This window comes from Budorcas taxicolor, chromosome 16 (assembly GCF_023091745.1).
Source record: "Budorcas taxicolor isolate Tak-1 chromosome 16, Takin1.1, whole genome shotgun sequence".
In the NCBI taxonomy this organism is placed as follows: Eukaryota; Metazoa; Chordata; class Mammalia; order Artiodactyla; family Bovidae; genus Budorcas; species Budorcas taxicolor.
In genome coordinates, this window is record NC_068925.1 from 77,139,771 (window position 1) to 77,164,126 (window position 24,356).

General features: G+C 41.7%; 1 protein-coding gene across 1 annotated transcript in view; it reads left to right on the plus strand.

The window, feature by feature from the left end:
* Positions 1-24,356, plus strand: part of CRB1 (crumbs cell polarity complex component 1) — a 259,524-nt gene that overhangs the window by 129,885 nt on the left and 105,283 nt on the right. Inside the window, exons 3-5 of the mRNA XM_052654054.1 lie at positions 5,648-5,843; positions 8,581-8,720; positions 15,312-15,497. Coding sequence (XP_052510014.1) covers positions 5,648-5,843; positions 8,581-8,720; positions 15,312-15,497 — 522 coding nt within the window. The remainder of the gene's footprint in view (positions 1-5,647; positions 5,844-8,580; positions 8,721-15,311; positions 15,498-24,356) is intronic.

Below are 24,356 nucleotides of genomic sequence, written 5' to 3' on the forward strand. Positions count from 1 at the left end.
GGACCGGATGCCATGATCTTAGTTTCTGAATGTTGAGCTTTAAGCCAACTTTTTCACTCTCCTCTTTCACTTTCATTAAGAGGCTTTTTAGTTCCTCTTCACTTTCTGCCATAAGGGTGGTGTCATCTGCATATCTGAGGTTATTGATATTTCTAGTCTGCATATCAATTGGGATTTGGTTAGGAAAAAAATTCATTCTATGTATTTCAGATATGAGGAGTTTCGTACAGGAATTAAAGGCTTGTATGCAGAACAGGCAATACAATTTGTAAGCCCTTAATTCCTAGATGAGGACAGAGATCGTGGTGATGGTTCCATAAACCAAAGGATGTCAGAGACTGGCAGCCAAGCCCCAGAAGCAGGGGGAGGCCTGGAGTAGAGTCTTCCTCCTACAAAGAGCCAGCCAGTCCTGACGACACCTCTGTCTCAGACTTGGAAACTGTGAGATAACAAATTTCCGCTTTTTAAGCCGCTTGATTTCCAGTAGTTTGATGTTGTTCAGTCGCTCAGTCATGTCCAACTCTGCAAGTCCATAGACGGCAGCACATGGGCTTCCCTGTCCTTCGTCATCTCCCAGAGTTTGCTCAAGCTCCTGTCCGTGGAGTGGGTGATGCTGTCTGAACCAGGCCAGAATACTGGAGCGGGTTGCTATTCCCTTCTCCAGGGGACCTTCCCGACCCAGAGGTGGAACCCAGGTCTCCTGCACTGCAGGCAGATTCTTTATAGTCTGAGCCTCCCAGGAAGCCCTGGCAAACTCATACAGGGCCCTTCTAGGCACAAGGCCCTGAGTGACAGCAAAGGTCACATGCCATAAATTCCAGGAGACTGGCCCTACTTGTCAGATAGCTGGGGCAGGGGGAGTCACAGAAATTCCCAGAAAAGATCTTCGCCAAAGCACTGAAGTGGGAGTTCTTGAAAGCTCCCCAGAAGGTGCTGCAGGTCTGAAGGATCTCTGGGAAGTTCCCAGACACCTCATCCTGCAGCCGTGGGAACAAGTGGTCTCCAGACTCTCCAGGGAGCTGCTGGGAACCCTACCTGCCCCCATGAGTCCCTGCTTCTCTCCCACCTCCCGAATCCCGAAGTGCCTCAAGCCGGGAACTCAAGCCGGGAACTGCATGGAGAAGGGAGTCTGAGGGCGTGTGTGTCCTGACGTCTCTCTGTTGTAGGGCAGGTGGTCTTGGGAAGGGGTGATCTCAGCGCTGCGTGGACAGCAGATTTCCCGGTGCCCTTGGACTGACACTCTCTGCCCTTCAAGTTTGGACGTCACTTTCCTTGGGTTCTAATAAGACTGCCTCCACACCCCCCTACCCCCCACCAGGCAAGGATGTCTTTTCACAAGGGCGAGGTCTGGGCAGAGGCAGGAGCAGCGCTGGCCTTTCTCTTGGCCTCAGGGCTATGAAGTGAGATCTCTCTGAAGTGAACTCTCCTCCCTCCAGGGAATATGACCTTTCCATATAAGGAAAAGGGGAAAAAAAATTGATGTAGCAAGTAAGCAAGAAGAGGAGAGAAAGGAGGACTTGAGAAGGGAAGAGTCAATCAAATCCAGAAGCCTTTGAAGAGACTAAATGAGAACCTACCGAAAGCATCGTCAAAACCAGGAGGAGATGGAGTGCTTTTTTACTTTAAATTAATTATAGAAGAAGCATCTTTAGATTATTTGCCAGGAACGGTGCTTCTCCACCGAAGCCAGTGTGTCAACATGGGAATCTCTCATCCTTTTTCTTTTCTGCTACTGTTGTTCAGCCGCTCAGCCATGTCCGACTCTGCGAGCCCATGGATTGCAGCACACCAGGTCTCCCTGTCCTCCCCTAAATGCATGTGATTTCAATCCTTCTTTGAAATTTATATCTTTAAAAATATTTGGTTGTGAGAGAATGTCTGAACTGCCTTTGACAGCTAATGGAAGTCACGCAGTTCAGAGTGGAACTATCCGTGACTGTCAGGAATCCATGATGTAACACCTTAGTCATCTGTGTATACGTAGCAATGTATATGTAGTAACTGGGTAAGTTATAGTGCATCCCCGAACCTAATAAAGTCAGAGGGTTTTTTTCCTGTCCTGTACATTTTTCTATTGATGCAGAGTTCCTTTTGTTTGTGTTTTTATCCCAACCTTTCTACTTTCCTTTCATATAGAAAAAAAAAAAGTGAAAGTGAAAGGCTCTCAGTTGTATCTGACTCTTTGTGACCCCATGGACTATACCATCCATGGAATTCACAGAACTATAAACCAAATTGAACAGACTGGTTCAGCTCCTGGAGGAGTTTTTGTGAAAGAATTTAATGTTACGAATTTTCCTTTTCTTAGACAATTAGCCACAGAAGGCTACTAGGTAGCTGCAATCAGTTTCTGTTGCTACATAGGGTTAGAATGACACGGCCCCATACTCAGGGACACTGTTTCCAAAGTGAATGTCTCCAGACAGACTGGCCCACACTGTTCAGGTATGGTTTTGAAGGTCAATTAACTATCTATACTTGATGGCTGTATGCGTGAAACAGTAAACATCCAAATGAAAACTGAAGATCATAGTTAGTTTTCCAGATGTTTCATCTATGAAGGCAAGCATCTGGAAATACAGAAACATCTGGATGACTGACTATGCTCATCACTTTTCATCCAGCTGCTTTGGCAGCACTCAGACAGAGACCAAATCACTTTTTCTTTTCTTCCCGTATCAGTACCACTGAAAAGTGGTGATAAGAATCACATTGTTAAGTAATATTAAGAGTGATAAGACATATCAAATAAATCCAAAGCAAATCGTTGTTTGTACTGAAACTGAATGTAAGCTTTTGAAACACGTTCTTATACATGCATCAGGATCACTTAAGAGCTAAAGTATTTGAATGACATTGTTATAAATGGAGCTGCAGTGTCTAAAATAATGGTTTCTAATTTATTTATTTCTTAAGCAATAGGAAGTAACCTGAGTGTATAACAGATAGATATATGAATTTTATTCACATTATGAAATAAAATTTGGGCAAGTGTTAACAAGTTTTAAACGACTTATTTGGCTTTATATGTTAATGGTTTTTAGTAAATATAGATGACTGAAATACCAAAAGATGTAATCCAAAGCTATTAGGATGTGGGAGTTGAACCATAAAGAAGGTTGAGTGCTGAAGAATCGATGCTTTTGAAATGTGCTGGAGAAGACTCTTGAGAGTCCCTTGAACAACAAGGAGATCAAATCCTAAAGGACATCAATCAATCCTAAAAGACATCAACCCTGAATATTCATTGGAAGGACTGATGCTGAAGCTGAGGCTCCAATACTTTGGCCACCTGATTTCTGAAAAGCTGACTTACTGGAAAAGACTCTGATGCTGGGAAAAATTGAGGGGAGGAGGAGAAGGGGATGACAGAGGATGAGATGGTCAGATGGCATCACTGACTAGGTAGACATGAGTTTGAGTGAACTCTGGGAGATGGTGAAGGGCAGGGAAGCCAGCAAGCTGCAGTCCATGGGGTCACAAAGAGCCGGACATGACTTAGCAACTGAATAACAAATATTTAAAAAATAATTATATGAAACATTTCTAAAAGAATTGATCATTTATATCTTTTATATAGTCTTAATAAAAAAGGTATGTGTAATTGTATTATTTTACATGGCAGAAATAAAGATACCAAGGCATTGCTAAAAAACTGCTTCAGAGATAGAACGAGAACACCGGTGTCTCGTGGTCAGTTCATTTCCCCACCCAGGGGTTGAACCTACATCTCCTGCATTGGCAGGCGACTTCTTTACCACTGAGCCACCAACCTTCCTAATGCCAAATAAAACTGACAGAGAAATTCCCATTTGCAGGCCGTGTGAGAAATAGCCAGGCCTCAAATAGGGATACTTAGGTACTTTGGGAAGGTCATGTACACACTGCTATATTTTAAATGGATAACCAACAGGGACCTATTGTATAGCACAGGCAACTCTGCTCAATGTCATGTGGTAGCCTGCATGGGAGGGGGCTTTGAGGGAGATATGTGTATAGGTATGGCTGAATCCCTTTGCTGTCCACCTGAAACTATCACAACATTGTTAATTGGCTATATTCTGATATAAAATAAAAAGTTTAAAGTTTGAAAAAAATGGCAAGCCACTTACCTACAACAGATACTGTTCTACAACTTTCCATTTTTACTGATGTAAAATTTAAATTCTTTTTCTTTTCAAAAATCACTCAAAGTTAACATGCTGGCATCTCTTTTTGGGTCAGCATTTGTAGAGTCTGGTCACAGTTGTAAATGGCAGGTGGTGTTGGAATATCCTATTTCATTTTCTGTCAGAAAAGAGGACAAAAAATCGAATAACTGCTAAAAACCTCTGAGTTCTTGAGAAATTCCTCTATAATTTTAATTCATAATTTTTTATCCTAGGGAATAGGCCCAGGAATAAAGATGAGCAAATATAGATAGCCCCCTTTTATATCTTTTAAAACCCATATGCACATGTGATTATTGTGTATCAAATACTATTTCAGCTTCCCAGGTGGCACTGATGGTAAGAACCTGCCTGCTAATGCAGGAGATGTAAGAGACACAGGTTGAATCCCTGGGTCAGGAAGATCCTCCAGGGTAGGAAATGGCAACCCACTTCACTATTCTTGCCTGGAGAATTTCACGGACAGAGGAAGCTGGCAAGCTACAGTCTATGGGGTCACAAAGAGTTGGACATGACTAAGCGTGAATGTACCATCAAATGTTATTTAGACAGATTCAGTAGAATACTTTGTGATCTCAGTGTGACTACTTTTGAAAGTCTTAAACTTAGCTTGCTTAGAAAATAATCTTCACCTACTATTTGGGGAGGGGGAAAATACAAATTTTTTAAAATGTAATTTTACCTTAAAATGAAGTAGCTGTTAATAATAGCACTAAATACGTTGAGTTTAAGTCACGAATGGATTTTCTATTTAAAAGCAACATTTTACAGTGGTGTAGGAAATGTAAATATTTCTATGCAAAAAGGATACTAGGGAAATAATTGCACATTGTATGATAAATAAATATTTGTGGAAAGAGAAAGTACCTTTTTTTCTCTAGCAAATATGTAGTATACTCCAGGTATTATGTTAGGCACTTTAGAACACATTGCAATTGTAATAAGTATCCTATGGGGTAATTGCAACTATTGATCCCATTTTTCAGGTTAAGAAACTTGATATTAGGAAAGATCAAGCAACTTTCCCAAGGTCACACAACTAAAAGAGGCTTTGACAAGATTCCAATCCAGGCCATTTGGCTTTGGAGTCTGAGCTTTTACCCACTGTTCAATGTGATGCCTAATTAAACTAAATGTTTAAAAATAATTTAAAGACATTGGCCAGTCCCTTTCAGGCTTCCAACAAAAGTACAGTAAACAATTACTTTGTTCTAAAAATGATTTGTTTCCATGGACTAAAAAGCCACAAGCTGTTGCAGGCGATGGTTCTTTGTAAGTGACAGCTGCTCTGCTTTGTGAACTTCCCGCAAGCCTGCCAGAAAGTTAATATCAATTACAATTAAGGAGGAAAATTATTTTGGGCAACATCACATTTGACAAGAGCTTTGGCAAACAAAGCATTGCCAAAGAGCGAAAATATTAACACTTTGCTAAAACTTTTCCTTTTTTTTCCCTCCCGTGCCAATTTTTGAATAAAGGTGTAAACTGTGAACTGGAAGTTGATGAGTGTTGGTCCCAGCCCTGCCTCAATGGTGCCACTTGTCAGGACGCTGTGGGGGCCTACTTCTGTGACTGTGCCCCGGGATTCCTGGGCAATCGCTGTGAGCTCAACACGGACGAGTGTGCCAGTGGGCCGTGTCTCCATGGCGGGCTGTGCGTGGATGGAGCCAACAGGTACGCTTTCTCCCGAGAGAGCACTCACCGGCCAGAAGCTACTGGACCACCTCTGGTGAATCTGGAGATCTCACATCCCCAGCTTAAGGTTTTCAGAGTGCTTTTTATGCTTCAAGTGATTCAAGGTTGTAGCAGTCACGCTTTATTAAAAAATGCATCCTTTGAGGGCCCCTGTCTCAAGAGAGAGCATTTTCCAAGTCATTCTTGTAACAGTTTAGAATTTCTTCTGTTATAGAAAAGTGCCAGTCTTCCACATTGAAGAAACAAAGGGGAATCTACCTTCCCTATCCGTGGTAGATGTGAAAACAAAGCTGGTGTTATTCTGTATGTGAATGTAAGATTGTACTTTTGAAATGACAAGCATATAAATCAAGTGGTGAAAAAGAAATCCTTTAGGAATTTTATCTAAACAGTGTTGGCAAGGGCAGTAATATTAAATTAATTATGTCTTGAATTTCTAGTTGTTTAGGGAATTAAGTGAGTACTTTTGAGCCAGCAGAGTGATGTTCCAAATTAGAGTCTAACATTGACTTTTCAGCAGAAACAAAACCAAAACAATAAATCACACCTTAATATAAGGCATATAATAAATTTGGGTGATGGTAGTTGAATTCATATAAGATATTTTTTGGAAGAACTTTCTAACAGTTAGTTAAAGCACAGGCATTGAGTTATCAAACACTTGAGTTTTAACTGCTTAGCACTTAGCGGTGTCTTCACATATCCTCTGGTGGCTCAGTGGAAGGCAAGGTGGGCCTTAAAACTCCCCCTCGACAACAAGGAGTCTAAAGTTTGGAGAAGTCAGGGGACCCCCCACAGGTTCATACAGTTAATTCTTTGCAAAAGAGGACTAGAATCCAATTTTATTTAATAAATAAGATATAATTTATCCCACATCTGAATTTCAAAATGTGTCAGACTCAAAAGCGGGAGCAATAAAAGTCTTGTGTGCTTCAAATACATCTAGGAAAACAGCACATTTTAAGTAGAACAAGGTGGCGGAGCATCTCTTTGGTAAACTCTGAGCGTGATCCAGGCTTTGCCTGTGATTTTCAGTTATACCCACTTTGTTCTCCAGTGGTGAGAATCTTCACGTCTGGAGACTGGTACCTGGGAAACATGTGGACAGACAGACCAAAGCAGCGGTTGCCACATAAGTGCTCCGGGAAAGAGGAGGCTCTCCCAGCCCTGTTTCCAGGAGGCGTCAGGACAGAAGTCACACAATGCTTTTGATACCTGCATGTGTGCGTGCTAAGTAGCTTCAATTGTGTCCGACTCTGTGAAACTGTGGACTGTAGCCCACCAGGCTCCTCTGTCCATGGCATTCTCGAGACAAGAATACTGGAGTGAGTTGCCATGCCTTCCTCCAGGGGATCTTCCTGACCCAGGGATCGAACCTGTGTCTTTTGTCTGCTGCATTGGCAGACAGGTTCTTCACCACTAGTGCCACCTGGGAAGCCCTTTGATGCCTTTGGAAACACAAACAGAACAAGGCTAAACCTGCTTCCTGCTGGCTTTCCTCTTTTCACCGGAGTATGTGCTGTGAATACTCTTTCTACTGAATCCATAGCTCTCTCATTACCTAAATTTTGAGATCATCTCAAGTTCAGCAAATACAACCTGACTTTGTTTTCCCTATGAGATTTGTGGGAAAGGCAAAAACTATGCCCCCTGGAAGGTTCCTGCAGGCAAAGGAAGATGTAAATGGAGACAGTCTATGAACTGCACTATCCAGGCTGGACCACAGGGCTCTGGTCTCCAGTGTCTCACACGAGGTGTTTAGATTTGCAGTAGGCCTTTTTTTAATCAGAGAAATGAAATAGTGACTAGAGGATTTCTAGCTAGGAAAATTATGTATAAAAATTATAGTCACTTTTATCTGCTAGTGTTTCGTTTTCCTTAGTGAAATGTCTTTCCTTAATGTCTGCATTGGTGGTACATAGACACATAGCCAGGGTCATCAGCAGTGTTACTCTTTATTAAATCATAGGTGTCCTCCCCCTAGACACTTATTTTATCTAAGCTGGGTGTGTAAGCCCATGCTTTTTCAATACTAGATCCTCAAGGAGAGGCCATCTGAAGTGAAATAAAGTGAACGACTCTCCCGGTCAGATTTGTATTTTAGGTCTGTCAGATAATCCCATTCAATCGACGAATCATTATAAATAACACGACCAAAATATTCTTGTAATCTAGAAATAAGGAAACATAAGTCACAATTTATATAATGAGAAGCTTTCCTTTTTTCCATAATTTATTATTTCACTAGGGACCTTATTACTGGGTTCTTTATATAAAGAGTGCCTCGATGGTGTAAATCATCCTCTGCCGCCTCACCAGTACTGACCAATCTATTTCATACGGTTCAGTGGTTCTATTCAGTATTTTCTGCCCTTTGGCATGCCGCGCTCACTGTTCATATGCACATTTAATTATCCCGACGACTCTGTGGCAAAGGCACTATTACTTTCAATCTATGGGTGAGGAGACAAAAGTATAAACAGTCATGGTTTCCAAGGAATTTTGACTGAACACTTGCTTGGGGTAAGTCTCCTTTGCTCTCCTTAACACACTTGCTTTTACTAAAAACCTTGAGGGATCATCTCTAGAAGCCTGCAAGCATATGCTTTGGGTAGGTATTAAGCCCACGCTGAGGGACAGGGGAGAGACAGGATAAGGATGCGTTGTCATCTCCCGTGAGCACGGGCTGATGTCCCAACTTCATTTTGCTCCCCAGGTACACCTGTACCTGCGCAGGTAGCGGGTTCACGGGGACACGCTGTGAGACCCCGCTGCCCCCCTGTTGGTCACAGCCCTGTCACAACAACGCCATCTGCGAGGACAGTATTGACCGCTACACCTGCCGCTGCTGGCCTGGTGAGTGACAGGATTCCTCCCACTGGTTGTGTTTTTTTCTTTCCTTTTGCATAGAATAGAAACAAATAACTTAGGGCAAATGGAAACTAACAACTCTTGTTGCCGGAGGTTTAAAACCAACTCTTTCTTCAGTTACCATTGTTTGATTTAATCATGTTCTTCAATGGTCAAACATATCTATTGCTACACTGTGCATTATCTGAACTAGATTACCAAGGTGTCCAATCATCAGAATCTTCTAGAAGAAACAGGGAAAAAGTAATCAATGGAAAGGTTGATTTCAACATGGTTTTCATGGAGTAAAATTCACTGGAAGATGCTTCCTTGTCCTCCAAGATGTTTTCTTTGACACCTAGAACATATTAAAACCCATGAAACTCTATTAAAATCCTAAGTGCTTGTGTTGCAATTCATGGAGTCAATCTATGTGATTGTTGATGGTCCCCACAGACAGTGTAGAATGATTTTTCAGAAATGTAAGTATTCCGCTCACCTTTTACAATGTAAAAGATGATACAAGTTACACATGCATAAACCATAATTTAAAATCACACTTAAAAGGTAACTGGACTTGAGCGTAGAGGTGATAGGAGAGAGTATGTGACACTTGAATCAACAAGCCACTCATAAATATTGACGTTAATTTTGGCAAAAAATGACCTGCTTGACATACTTCAGCCTAACCCTTACTAGGATTTTATTGCTAGAAATGAAAGTGCATTTTGCCTCTCTTCTTTCTTGAGCCATTGGAAAACAACCAATAAGCATGCAATTATTTAAAATCTAAGCTTACTGACCACGTATTCGCACCTCCCCATTCATATTGTTATCTAAAGAAAGGGAGGCCCTGTAGTTGGGGGGAGGCGTGGAGACTGGGGTCAGTCCAGTCAATAGCAGCTTCTGATCAAAAGGCATCTCGGTGCCTGAGGAACATTTTACATGCTTTGGTAAAAACCAAACAAACTTAAAAGTATGAAAGGAAGCTGGGAATTCGCCTGTGGCTCAGAGCTCTGTGTACCTCATGTGTCTCCCCACTTCTAGATAATGAAGAGGACGTATTTGTTATCCTTTGGCCATTGGTCCTTGTCACTAGGAAATAATTTGTACCACTTGAATCAACAAGTCACCTCTAACACTGAATTTTTTTCCAAAACATGTTATTCCATGTTCTTGTCATCAGCCAACCCTCAACACTCAATCAACACTCTGAACAGGACCTCAGTCCAGAAGCAGGGGGTGGAGTGGACAGCTTGGGAGCAGGATGAGTCCACCATTTGTTAACTGAGTGAACTAGGGTGAATTACCCCTTAATTCTTACATTTCTCATCCACAAATGAAGGATAAAAAAGCTATCTGTAGTATTGTTGTGAGGGGTAAAATTATAAAAATGGAACCTGGCATGTATTAAGTACTCAAAAAAAAAAAAAAAAAGCAACTGCTATTACTACATTCCAGGTTCTACACCAGGAGGTGGAAATTGTATATGACAGATGGTTTCTGTGCTCTAAAATAGGGGTCCCCAATCTCTGGGATCTAATGCCTGATGATTTGAGGTGAGCTGATGTAATAATAATAGAAATTAAGTGTACAATAAATGTAATGTGCTCGAATCATCCTGAAACCACCTCCCCACCCCTCTCCAGTTCACGGAAAAGTTGTCTTCCACGAAAGCAGTCCCTGGTGCCAAAAAAGTTGGGTCCTGCGGTTCTGAAGGGTTTGTAATGGAGTCAGGCAGCAAAGGAGAGCTGCCTAAAAAAGACCAGTATGAGTCCCACTCATTCAAGCCCCAAAGATTTCACTGCCAACTATATATATGAAGGATTAGGGGATCAAAAAGACACAGTCCCTCCTTCCAAGGAGCTTAAATTCTAGCAGGAAAACAGTGTGAAAAAACTGTGAACAGTACAATTTTTTGTGGCTCAGACAGTAAAGAATTTGCCTGCATTGCAGGAGACCCAGGTTCGATCCCTGGGTCGAGAAGATCCCCTGGAGAAGAGAATGACAACTCACTCCAGGATTCTTGCCTGGACAATTCCATGGACAGAGGAGCCTAGCAGGCTACAGTCCATGGGGTTCCAAATAGTTAGACATGATGGAGCGACTAACACTTTCACAAGAATCTCTAATAAATTCTGTAAAAGGGAATAAGGGGAGAAAATGTTTAGCGACAGCTTGACTGAGGAGGCAGCATTTTAGAAAACGTGAAAGATCACTAAGCACACCCCAGAAATGTACCCACGAGCTGTGTGACTTTGGCCACGTCTCTGCTCTGAGCCTCGGTTTCCTCATCGACAGATAAAGCAGAGATGATGATAATAATATCCGCCTCATAGTGTCATTGTGGAGTGAAGTCCAGCAATACAGAAGGAGCTCCCAGCTCAGCCTAGACCACAGCAAGTCAATAAATGTCAGCCTGGCACTGGAATTAGGAGATGGGCCATTCTAGACCCTAAGGCCGGCAGGTGGTAGCTCATTGCTTGTTTAAGGATAGAGAAGAGGAAAAAAGAAAAGGGAAAGACGAAAGGGCGGCAGGAGCACAGAGAAAAGAGCCCGTCCAACTGTGGGGCCTGGAGGGACTCTTCAAAATGATGGGCAATGCAGAGCTGAGGGTAGAGGGTGGGCTGAGGAGCAAGATGAGGCTGAAGCCAGATCATGATGTCTTCCCTGCAAACTGTGGGGCAGTCTGACCTGTTAATTTACGAAGAGCTTCCTGGCACTTAAGTGGAAGAACGATGGAGAGAAATAAGGCTAATCACAGGGAATCCCGTGAGACTTCTGCAGTGATTTAAATAACAGGTAAGTCACGGACTGGAACAAAGATGCCAGTGGTGAGGGTGGATGTGAGCATATGGACGGCCACAGGAGCCCTTTAGGAGGTGGAAATGACGTGGGGATTGGGAAGGAGCGCCAATTTAGTACAGTTCTGCTTCTGAGTTTCTCTCTTGGGTCACTGGATGGATGTCGATTTTGCCTAGAGAGAAAACTCACAATGTCTTTGTTCCCAGTTCTCACAGTTATATGTAAAGAGAAGGTTTATCTAAGAATCATAGACCATTCCTTTGGATCATGAGATGCCTGCCACTGAGCGCAATGACAAGAATACAGCGCTGTAATTTCCCAGGGTCCTCGTTTCAGGGCTAATTAATCGCAAGTGTCGGTCACCTTAAATGCTTATCTTAAAAGTTTTCCTGTTACCCAGAAAAGGTTGTTGTTGTTGTTTTTTTTTCTTAAAACATGTAATTTAAGAACCCTGGGGTCTTGACTCAGCATCATATTGTTTCTTTGTACAGAGTTTTATAGGAAAACTTGTTAGAACTATTGAATGTAGTCTTGACTGAAAGAATCTATTTATACCTCTGGTTAAAGGGAACAGCAAACAGAATCCCCACAGGGCCCAGTGGTAGGGACGGGACCCGTAAGACCGTAAATCAGAACCTTCCTAATATTCAGGATAGAAATAAAGACAATGCATGAGCCGGAAAGCAAAAAAGGATTTATGAAAGTACTAAATTACTTCCTAACCTGGGCTGTGCATAAGTCTTCAAACTTAGAATGAGAAGAAAATTGAAAATAGAGCTTCTGTAGCACAAGACGTTTATAAAAACTTGTGAAAACCATTATTTAGTGAATAGGTGTAGATCCTTAAGTATGAAATAAAAACGCTTAAAAAATAAACATTCAGGCTTAAGAGACTGAGGGTTCTAGGGGTGGGGTCATGACAAAGGATTGTGGGACCCTCATCTGACATGTGCTTCCAGTTTCCTTTTCAACTCTCAATTTCTTCTTGAGAAGGTTGATAAAGACCCAGGGTTCAAATGTGACAAAAGTGTTATATGGATGAGCAGCAGAATTTGTGTTGTGGTTATAACTTGACATAGGACCCCATATAGGTTTTTATTAAAATTACATGAGCATTCATATCATGTTCTCATTATTTGCTCATTAAGAGTTCATCAACTCTCTAGTTTATTTGCTAAGCGAGGATTATCATCTAAATTGTTGATTAGTTCTGTTTGAATCTCACTCAGGAGTTGACTGAAGGTAAATGGCAACCCACTCCAGTATTCATGCCTGGAAAATCCCATGGACCAAGGAGCCTGGTGGGCTACAATCCATGGGGTTGCAAAGAGTCAGACATGACTGAGCTACTTCACTTCTAGTACTCAGGTGTTGCTCAGTCCTAGCATGGTGAATAAAAAAGCACAGTCTCTGCTTTTATGGAGCTCACAGTCTGTTGAGAGAGTCAGCTACATAAATAAGTGAAAGCTATGTTGTTTGTTTAGTCGCTCAGTCGTGTCTGGCCCTTCTGCGACCCCATGGACTGCAGCCCGCCAGGCTCCTCTGTCTGTGGGATTTCCAGGCAAGAATACTGGAGCGAGTTGCTATGCCCTTGCATGGAGGGAGTGGGTTGTCATTCCCTTCTCCAGGGGATCTTCCTGACCCAGGGCTGGAACCCGAGTCTCCTGCATTGCAGGCAGATTCTTTACTGTCTGAGCAATCAAGTGAAAACTATATACATAAATGAATTTTACCTCTAAAAATAAGCGCATAATACCAGTCTTTGTAAGACAACGAAAGGAAAGAATTGGGTATGTGAGAGAAAAAAGGTTCTTATTTAGATCTGTCCATGAGGAAATGACATTCTGAGCAAGTAATAAAAGATCGAGTCGGAAAACTTAAGAGTTATGCAGGCAGTCTTGGAGGAGGGTTTTCTAGGGGAGGGAACGGTATTATAAAGGCCCTGGGACAGAAAGCATTCTAGGGACAGACAGGAACAGATTTGGGAATGGGGCCAGATAATAAAAGGCTGGCCAGGTTAAGGATTTTGAACTTTATTCTGTGTGAAAAGTGAAGCCATTGAATGGTTTCAAAGTAAAGAAAGACCATGGTTGGATTTATAACCTTTACCACTTTGGATTGCAATTTTATTTTTAAAACATATTTTTCAGCAGCTAAGTGACATTGCAAAGATCCGTAGGTGACGTCATTTGTATTGTAAGTCAGATTGTGTTCCTATGGGAACTTCGTACATCTCTTTCATCATCTCACAAAACAGCTGGTGTGATCCTGGATACACTCCTCAGCATGATATTAGCACTTACTAAATTTACATTTTTGGACTAGCACTACACGTAGTATGTAAATAGTCGAAATCGGTAAGAAAAACAACCATATGGAAAAAGATATGAAATGATAAAAAATTCAAAAAATATTAAATTCAATAATATCTGGCGAAAATGTAAAGCAAACAATGATAAGGTATGATATTTTCTCTAGCCAACTGGTAAAAATTTTTGCTTGGTGTGGCAAGTGTTGACAAGGGTCTGGACCACACACACTCTTATCCTGTGCCAGTAGACACGTAACAACCTCTACAGTTTCTCCAGAGGTTGTTACCAGCATCTATTAACATTTGAAATGCCCGTAACCTATAACCCAGAAATCCCACTCCTAGCATAGACCCCAGTGTTGCACTCACACATTTGCACAAGCTGCATATATGATGCTATTCAATACAATATTGTAATAGCAAAAATGTATATAAACCCCCTAAGGGAATGGAATGGTCCAATTATACACACCTATGTTATGGACTACTTGGCAATAGTTAAAAATTATGAGTCAGCTCTATATTTCTAACATGGATAGATTGTGCAAGGGAGTAAAGAAACCAAGCCATACCGCACGATGCGTGCAGTCAGTACAGTTCCAGGTACGTTAACGCACACAATAAACAGACACATACATGGTTTTAACAGGTGCATATGTCGGTAAAACCACAGAAAATAGTTCTGGCAGGGACTTTCTTTTATATTTAATATCCAAAGATTTTATAAAATACTAAATCATTCATGTTTTATTGTTTTTATTCTTGTCCCTAGTAAAATGACCCAGCTAAATCCATTCAAATACAAAATAGTTTTTTCTTTCTGTCTCACGGTGTGTAAGGAAATCATTTGCCTCTGCTCCGAGGTTTAAGAGAAGCACTGAGGCTTGGCTACGGGCTTTCTGCTGAGTGTGTGCTGTGTGCTAAGTCGCTTCAGTCCTGTCTGACTCTTTGCAATGCTGAGCCTGCCAGGCTCCTCTGTTCATGGGATTCTCCAGGCAAGGATGCTGGAGTGGGTTGCCATCTCCTCCTCCAGGGGACCTTCACAACCCAGGGACTGAACCCACTTCATTTACATCTCCTGAGTTGGCAGGCGAATTCTTTACCACCAGCACCCACCTGCAGTCTGCTGACTTTACATCTATACTCTGGAAAAATATATCTTTTTTTTTTTTTCTTGCTCAGCATTCAAACAGTTGGAATGTTTGAAGAATTGGAGTTTAGTTAAAACTTCCAGGTTAAGTCAAGATGATCCTAAAGCCCCTTCATCCTTCTTTGTTAAGTGTTGGGTGGTACCATGGAAGTGACTCCGCTGTTGCTCTTAACGTTCACAGAAGCCCCCTTTATCAGGTCCCCTTGGCGGCTCCTCGAGGGGGGCCAGCACCTGTTACCTGGCGCCACGCGGTGGCCAGCCTCCAGTCAGGCGCGTGCCCCGTGGCTGAGGAGCTCTGAGCCCGCAGCCTCTCTGGCCGTTTATCGTGCAGGATACACGGGCGCGCAGTGTGAGACCGACCTCGATGGATGCGGGAGCGGCCCCTGCCAGGCCGGCGGGCGGTGCGTGGAGCTGTCCTCGGAGACGGGGCGTGAGCGCCTGGCCCGGCTGCTGTCTGCATCCCGCCGCCCCGAAGCCTCCCCCCGTTACGTCTGCATCTGTCCACCCGGACTTACAGGTAAGGCCCGGCGCGGGGGAGACACTTGGCCTTTGTAGCATTTGCCAGCAGATCATGCATTCACCCGGAGAGCGGTGCTGTGTAACCTCTGTGCCCTGGTGCAAAGGGTCCCCCTTGTGGGCCTGGAAAATACCTCATTTCACCTATCGTAATTCCTCAGATCATGAGGAAAATGTTAAAAACAGGGGTAGAAGAGGCGTAGGAAAGGGGAAATACTTGTATGCTTTATCCTGGGGAATTAGAAGCCAACTCAAGCTCTTCACCTTAGACAGAGAAAAGTTTAGAATTTCTGTGTCATTAAAGTTTATAATGATGTTACATTTTATGTTATTCAGATTTTGCTTTAAAAGTTAGCGTATTTATATTTACACTGAGAACAATTATCTAGTCTCAAGTAATCAACTATTCTATAGTGAAAGTTGTTCTCCATATCAAATTTAAAGGACTCTGTCTTATTCTACAATATTCTTACTCTAAACCCAGTGGAAATTTGCATGAACAGTTGTGTTTGTGTCTGTTCCCATTTCTGAAACTTTTCAAAAGTTTGGAGACAGGTCCTGTAAGATGATGAGTAGCAATTACCTGGAGAAGGCAATGGCAACCCACTCCAGTGTTCTTGCCTGGAGAATCCCAGGGACGGGGGAGCCTGGTGGGCTGCTGTCTATGGGGTCACACAGAGTCAAACACGACTGAAGCGACTTAGCAGCAGCAGCACCAATTACCTACAGTTGCATAGATACCACTGAGAAAACTAATTGCAACCTAGATTTCTACTTTATTTCTCTCTCAATAGATCCAGTGATATCTGAGAGCAATATTTCAGCTGCTGTTGGGGGTTTCTGAGAAAAGTAAATGAGGAATAAGAAAAAAAGGGGGGATGGGTCTATTTACACTTAGTATTCCCTTTTTTAACATCTCAGTTTTTATGTGCAAGGACCTTTGTTTCTTGGCAGTGTTTGCGATAAAGTTGCTGTAGAGAATGTCCTGATTCACTGTCCCCTCTGTGAAAACACATAGGAGAAAAGTCTCGCCAGTGTCAACATCAGAAGCAGTATAGTTCTTCCTGAATAGCTTCTAGCTTGCATGCTTTTCTGCTTAGTAAAAGATGTGCAAATAAATCTTGATAAATGAAAAAAAGCATGAAATAAATCTTGCAATACATCACATTTCCCAACAATGTAAGATGCTGGAAATCTTATAGGTAAAAGTGGGTTCTACAAGCATATAGATTTTTCTGATAATACATTTCTGTATTTACCCCACCCCTGGGGTTATTCAAATTTCCTGTTCTGTTTCTTAAGGAACAATTTATTGTTCTGTTTCTTTTCTTAGTTGCCTTATTTTCTTGTATTTTCTGAATTGTATGGTCTTGGTGTAGTGTAAGTGATTTTGTTAACCACTGTAAGTTCTTCTTGAAACACGGTAAGGGAGTTATAAATGTTTTTTTTTCTTGGATGTAAAGTTATAAAGAGGAGATTCTATCAAAGTCAGAGGCCTCTGCTAATGTTGCCTCATTAAATGAAAGAACATGGCTGACCAATGTATTTGCAGATCCGAACAAGAGAGGCAATAAAATGCCCCGGGAAAGTGTGTTGGCCTTGATTTCTGAGGAGCAGCTGAGAATGACTACATGAGTTAAAAGAAGTCCTGGGCTGCCCCAAGTATGGCTTCATGAAATTGCTCACTTTCCACTCATGTGACTTCCAAAGAGGGTTCTCAGAATCAGTTGTCCTTCAGATGGTGATTCAGGGTCACATGCATGCTTAGTCGCTCAGTCCTGTCTGACTCTTTGCAACCCCACAGACTATAGCCCGCCAGGCTTCTCTGTCCATGGGATTTCCCAGGCAAGAACACTGGAGTGGGTTGCCATTTCCTTCTCCAGGGGATCTTCCCAACCCAGGGATCGAACTCTCCTCGCCTGCATTGGCAGGCGGATTCTTCACCACTGAGCCACCTGGGAAGCCCCTTTGTAAGCTGACTCATGTAAGTCTTATACATAATTTGTTAAATATATCTTATAAATATTTTGTTAGATTTATACCTAAGTATTTCATTTCTGGAGTGTCCCTATATATGGTACTGTGTTGTTAATTTCAAATTCCATGTGTTCACTGCTGTTATCTAGGAAAGCAATTGACTTTTGACTTTTATATATTAACCTTGTGCTCAGAGACCGTGCTATAATCATTTATTAGTTCTAGGATTTTTTTTTTCAGTTCTTTCATATTTTTGACATGAACAATCATGCTCCTGCCCTTTAAAAATATTAATATTTATACAGAATGCCTTTTTCCATCCTTATACTTTCAACTCTTTTGTTGTTTAATTTGAAGTGAGTTTCTTTTCAATGTTATAATAAAAAAGCATATTATTGCATCATGCTTTTTAAAAACTGTTTTTCAATCTCTGCTTTTTAGTTGATACATTTAGACTACCTACCTGGACGTAATTATTGATGTGGTTGGGGTAAACTCTGCCATTTTATTATTTGTTTTCTCTTTGATTTCTTTCTTTCTCTTTTGTTACCTTTCTATGGAATACTTGACCATTTTTTAGGGTTTTCATCTTGATTTGGTTCTGTTAGTTTAGATGTATTGTCTATTTTTCATATACACAATATGGTTCTTCTGCCTATTACAAGGTACATGTGCAATTCATAGCTGATTGGTATTAACATTTTACAGTTTTGGGTGAAGCAGAGGAAAACTCTTTTTCCATGTAGGTCTCTTTATCTTCCCCGCTTTAAAGTATCATTGTCTTGAGGATAAGATGGTATTCTAGTTCTTACTTTAATCATTGCATATAATTTAGACAGTTTCTGGGAAGAAGGGTGCTCTCTCCCGTTTGCCTGCCCTCCCCGTTGTTCTGTTTGCCTGCCCTCCCCCTTGTTCTGTTTGCCTGCCCTCCCCGTTGTTCTGTTTGCCTGCGCTCCCCGTTGTTCTGTTTGCCTGCCCTCCCCGTTGTTCTGTTTGCCTGCCCTCCCCGTTGTTCTGTTTGCCTGCCCTCCCCGTTGTTCTGTTTGCCTGCCCTCCCCATTGTCCTTTCTCGCTGCCTTTTGCCTCAAGATTCTCGTGCTACTAGTTCTTTCTGGTCAAAGACCCTCCTTTAGCTTTTCTCTAAGAGCTGGTGTGCTAGTGACAATTCTTTTAGTTTTCATTTGAGAAAGTCTTTATTGCCCATTTATTCCTGAAAGATAGTTTGTTGAATGTAGAATTCATGGTTGACAATTCTTTTCTTTAAGCATTTGAGGAAATATACATCTCTTCCTTCTGCACTCTATTTTTCGAGTAAGAAATCCACTCTCGTTGAAATTCATGGTCCCCTGTAGGTAGCACATCTTTTCTCTGACTCCTTGCAGAGAACGATTATGGAGTGATAACACCTTCAGCTCTATCTTTCGTTTTCAGAATTTTACTTATGAATGTATCTCTGTCTATTTTTTTTTCCAATTTGAAATTCACTCAACTTTTCAAATCTGTGGATGTATGTCTTTTGCCAAATTTAGGATGTCTTTAGTCAAGTTTTTCTTTTATTGCTCTTTCAGCCCTAGTCTCTTTTTCTTCTGCTGCAACTCTGATAATGTAAACTTTGTGTCTTTTCCTGTTTTTTCAGATTCCTGAGTTCTGTTAATTTTCCCCTCTTTTTTGTTTAGAATGGGTAAATTTATTGATCTGTCCTCAAAATGCACAGATTTTATTCTCTTTCATCTCCTCTCCACTATTGTGCCCATCCAGAGAATTGATTGTTTCTCCTATTTTATTTTCCAGTTTTATAATTTCCATATTTTATCATCTAATTCTTTGCTGATATTGTCTATTTTTCCTTTTACTCAAGAGAATTTGTAATTGCTTATTAAATCATTTTATGATGGTACTTTAAATCTTTGTCAGATAGTTAAAAAATATGATTCAGCTCAGATTGAGTTGATGACATCAGTTCACTTTCTTTTCTCACTCAAGTTGTAGTTTTCCTAATTCTTGGTATGATGGGTGATTTCCCAATTGTATCTAGGACATTTTGGACATTATGTTAGGAAACTATTAGTCTTATTTGAATTTTTAAAATTTTATCAGGCAGTCAGCTTCCTCGTTTTGACAAACAGGTCATAGTCTACTCCTGTGGGCTCTGCAGGCCCAATGACCAGTTAGATTTCAGAGTCCTGGCAGTGTTATTTTGGTCTGGTTGGTACATCTGGTGCTACCTGGGCTCCCATTGATCTCTGCTGATGATATAAATAACACAGTTTACTTTTTGCAAGCTGTACATGTTTGCAGTTCTATCACTTGTTAGATTAAAATAAATTTCCATCATGATGAAAACTGTAATTGTGAATAATACATTTAATGACAGACCTCCATTCAAAGAAACCATTAGATTTGTTAAATATAGCTACAAGCTTTTTCCGGTTTTAAAATTATAATTAAGGATGTATCTCTTGCTGTTTACTCTGTGTACAGTTACATTCCACATTGAAAATAGTCGTGGTTGCATATTTAATGCAATTTCTAACTTTCTATAATGAAAAAAGTGAAATATATCAGGGTAGAAATTAACTGAGATTCCCAGAGAGACAGAAATAAAGAGAGCTCCAAGCCACGGGAATGGGAAATAGAGAATGCGTGGGCAAAAGGGGCAGGTTTGGAGCTTAGCCATCAGTCGTGTCCGACTCTGTGCAACCCAATGGACTATAACCCACCAGGCGCCTCTGTCCCTGGGATTCTCCAGGCAAGAATACTGGAGTGGGTGGCTATCCCCTTCTCCAGGGAATCTTCCTGACCCAGGGATCGAACCTGGATCTCCTGCATTGCAGGCAGAGTCTTTCCTCTTCTCTAATTATCTCAAAACCATTAAACATATTCTTCGGCAAAATTTCCTCACATACCACCATAGCCATTTTGTGCCTATAGCGACAATGCTCGACTTGTAATGAGAATGGTGGATAAAGACTTGATTTAAAGTCTGTTTACTTAAACCCACATAGATAATTTTAATGGTAAACTAAATAAATCTATAACTGGGGAAGGCCTGTAGTTGAGAAACACTGTTCATTTTAGTCCAAAACTATAAATTATCTTTATTTTGTATGACCATCCTTGACCGCTGCTAGAAGGAATGTTGGCTGCTTCTTTCCGTCATGTTTTAACTTTTGACTTTGGGGCACTGGACTCAGTTCTAGGGATATAATGATGAAAATACATGGTCTCTTCCCAAAAGAAAGTGAAAGAGCAGGAGGAAAAAAAAGAGGCACAAGAATATAAGACAATACAGTAACTGCCATAGTGAAGCCGTAAAAAGGTATAGCCAGAGAAATCAGGAAAGAAGACCTATGTCTGCTATTTATGTCAGATAGAATTTAGTGGAAATTCCAAGAATCCAGATGACTTGGTAGTATTTTAATACAAATGATCGCGTTACTTCTAAACATTAAGAAAGGATGTTGTGACCCCTGTGCTTACCCTTGAGGCCTGTGTTCTAAGCTAAATTGGAAACAATTGACTCATGTTTTTAATGTGAACATTTTGTTTCTGTTTATCAACATGTGGTGATAAAACCTCTAACAAGTTTCCCAACGGCTCATAAGCCAAGTCCAATTTTCAGCTCTAACTTTCACTCGCCACCTCCAATTAACGTTTCCTCCAACAAAGAGCAGCACCGTCGCTGGTCTCTGGAATGCTTCCTTGTTGCCTCCGAGGTGGGGATCTTCTTCTGCCTCACCCATCTGCTCTGTGCATGGGAAGAACTGAGCCGTGCAGCAGGGAATCCTGCGAAGTCCTGGCTTCAAACCTCAGGCAGAAATAGCGGGGTTCTCAACAATGAACACCCCGATGAGAGCCACCTGGCAGAGTGACTGCACACGGGGCCCCTCGTGATCAGGTTCATCCGCCTCCAACACAGTGTTGCTAAAAATGAAGTGTTCACTTCTCCTTTAAAGTTAAATCCTGTCATTCTACCCAAATCCAACTAAAATAGACGCATAGGGCTGAACATGTAACCTGGAAAGCTTCCTATATTCATGAAGCGATGAAGCAAGCATATGGGGCCATCAGCAGCTCCTGCCCACAGAGAAATCGTCCACAGAGTTCGTTCCTTTGTTGTTTCAGGCTCGCTGTTCTTAGAGGTGCACTTTTCCCCTAATTAATAATTCCAAGTTTGAGACTATCAGTCCTAAATAGCTTGAACAGCTATTAGATGTACATGTGAAGCTGTAACCCTAGAAGAGCAAAGTTTGCTTTCATTCTTATTTACTTAATGAAGTGTTTATTAATCTTTTCAACAGATTCATCCAGTTCATTTACCTTTGCTTTTACTATGAATTTTAACATCTATGAACAAAACCCTTCATAGCACAGGTATGAGCACATTTCTGCATGTACTACTCTTGATTTAGCTGTCTCAGCTCTAACAGTTAGGAAAGGCGTGTCACCACCTTATGTACCCATTGATTTTGAAAATCATCTTCATTATGCTTACCACCTACTCTCTACGAAGGTATCTTGTAGGGAAAATTAACGGTCATGATTTAGACAGTCAAATTCAGGCCAGATACAGAGATGGCCGCATCTGGGAGACCCTCAGGACAGAGAGAGATAATAACAGCTTCTCGGGTTGTGGCTTTATTGCTTTACCGTCTGTTTAGTCGCTCAGTTGTGTCCAGTTCTTTTGTGACTCCATGGACTTTGTAGCCCACCAGGCTCCTTGTCCGTGGGATTTTCCAGGCGAGAATACTGGAATAGATTGCCATTTTCTTCTTCAGATGACCTTCCTCACCCAGGGATCGAACCTGTTACTCCTGCGGTTGTGGATGGATTCTTTACCACCTGGGAAGCCCTTGGCGGCTTTATTAGGTTAGCATTATTTTGTTGACATAACGTGAAACAAGCTAAGGAAAGCTCTCAAATGGATAATCAGCAGATAGATGTCACTTCTCCAAGTATTCTGGCCAACATGTATCAGGAAAAGAAAGCTTTCTAAAACAGAAGAATAAAACCGTGGCAAATCCTTCACCTTGAAGTTCATAATTAAATTCTCCATAATCCACATTGTCGTGCCACTGGTGTGACTGGGATTCTATTTTTGTGTGAGAAATGTGGGCCACCGCCATTTAAAAGACCTGTAAGGGAAGTTCAGTTCAGTTCAGTTCAGTCGCTCAGTCGTGTCCGACTCTTTGCGACCCCATGAGTTGCAGCCCGCCAGGCCTCCCGAGCTCCCAGAGTTCACTCAGACTCACGTCCATTGAGTCAGTGATGCCATCCAGCCATCTCATCCTCTGTCGTCCCCTTCTCCTCCTGCCCCCAATCCCTCCCAGCATCAGAGTCTTTTCCAGTGAGTCAACTCTTTGCATGAGGTGGCCAGAGTACTGGACTTTCAGCTTCAGCATCATTCCCTCCAAAGAAATCCCAGGGTTGATCTCCTTCAGAATGGACTGGTTGGATCTCCTTGCAGTCCAAGGGACTCTCAAGAGTCTTCTCCAACACCACAGTTCAAAAGCATCAATTCTTTGGTGCTACACTCCCCAATAATAGCCAGGTGTTGTTACAGCAAGAACTAGAAGTGGATGTTCAGAGACGAGGTTGAAGATACTAGGAGCTGGGTTTATGGGAGTCCACACTGCACGCCTGCACATGGCCTGGCAGCGGTTGGTTTGCTGCTGGTGAGGACAGCTATCTGCAAACCCCAATCCATTCATTCCCTGCTGCTCAGGTTCTCCCAGAGTTTCTTTAAGCATGCTAATCTTCAGAGAAGGGGGCGACAGAGGATGACATGGGTGGCTGGCATCATCGACTCAATGGACATGAGTTTGAACAAACTCCAGGAGATGGTGAAGGGCAGGGAAGCCTGGCGTGCTGCCTTCCATAGGGTCTCAAAGAGTCAGACATAACTTAGCAACTGAACGACAACAGTGTTAAGAAAGAACAGTATTAGTCACCTCCACCTGACTGCATCAAAGATTATAGCTCTTTCACCAAAGGCCACTGCTGTGTTCTGTATTGAGAGGCCGTCTCTCGACAGGCACACGGAAGATACTTCAGAAGCACCTTTTCCTCCATCACACACCCCTCCCTAACCATGTACACACACACATTTGTCTGGAGTTTACTCCAGCCCTGAGCAGCTCAGGTCCTAGGTCCCAGGTCCCAGGCCCCAGGCCCCAAGCCCCAGGACAGCATTAAAACCTTAGATCAACCAAATTTACTAAAGAGTTAGGTCTGTTTTTACAGTAAAAGGTTCTATTATACCTGCTCTTGGTGAAAACCAGCCCTCCTTCTGCAGTAGTCCTCTTCCACCTCTCCCTACTCAGTCATTGAGCAAGTATTCTTGGAAAGGCTAGAGTCAGAGTTGGTTATAAGTCTGTTTAAAGTTCCTCACCATGACTTGCAAGTCTGTTTATCTTGGCACTCATAGGCATCCAGCACCCCAGGTGTTTTCATCCAGGCCAGGCAAGCCCTGGTCTCTGACGCCAAAATGCTCTGTATATTGCCTAATTTCATCTGATTTCCCATCCTTTTCTGACCTGCCTACTATATGCTAAAGGTCTCAACATTTATTATAAACTCCATTATCACTCTCCTTACCTCTTTTTTATTTTTTTATTATAGTATAATTGATTTACAATGTTGTGTTAGTTTCAGGTGTACAGCAAAGTGATTCTGGCATGTATGTATATATATATATATGTGTGTGTGTGTGTATACCTATATACATACATGTATTTCAGATTATTTTCCATTATAGGTTATTATAAGACATTGAATACAGTTCCCTATTTTATAGTAAATCTGCTGCTTATTTATTTTATGGATAGCAGTTTTGTATCTGATAATCCCAAATTTCTAATTTATCTCTTTTTGATCCCTTTCC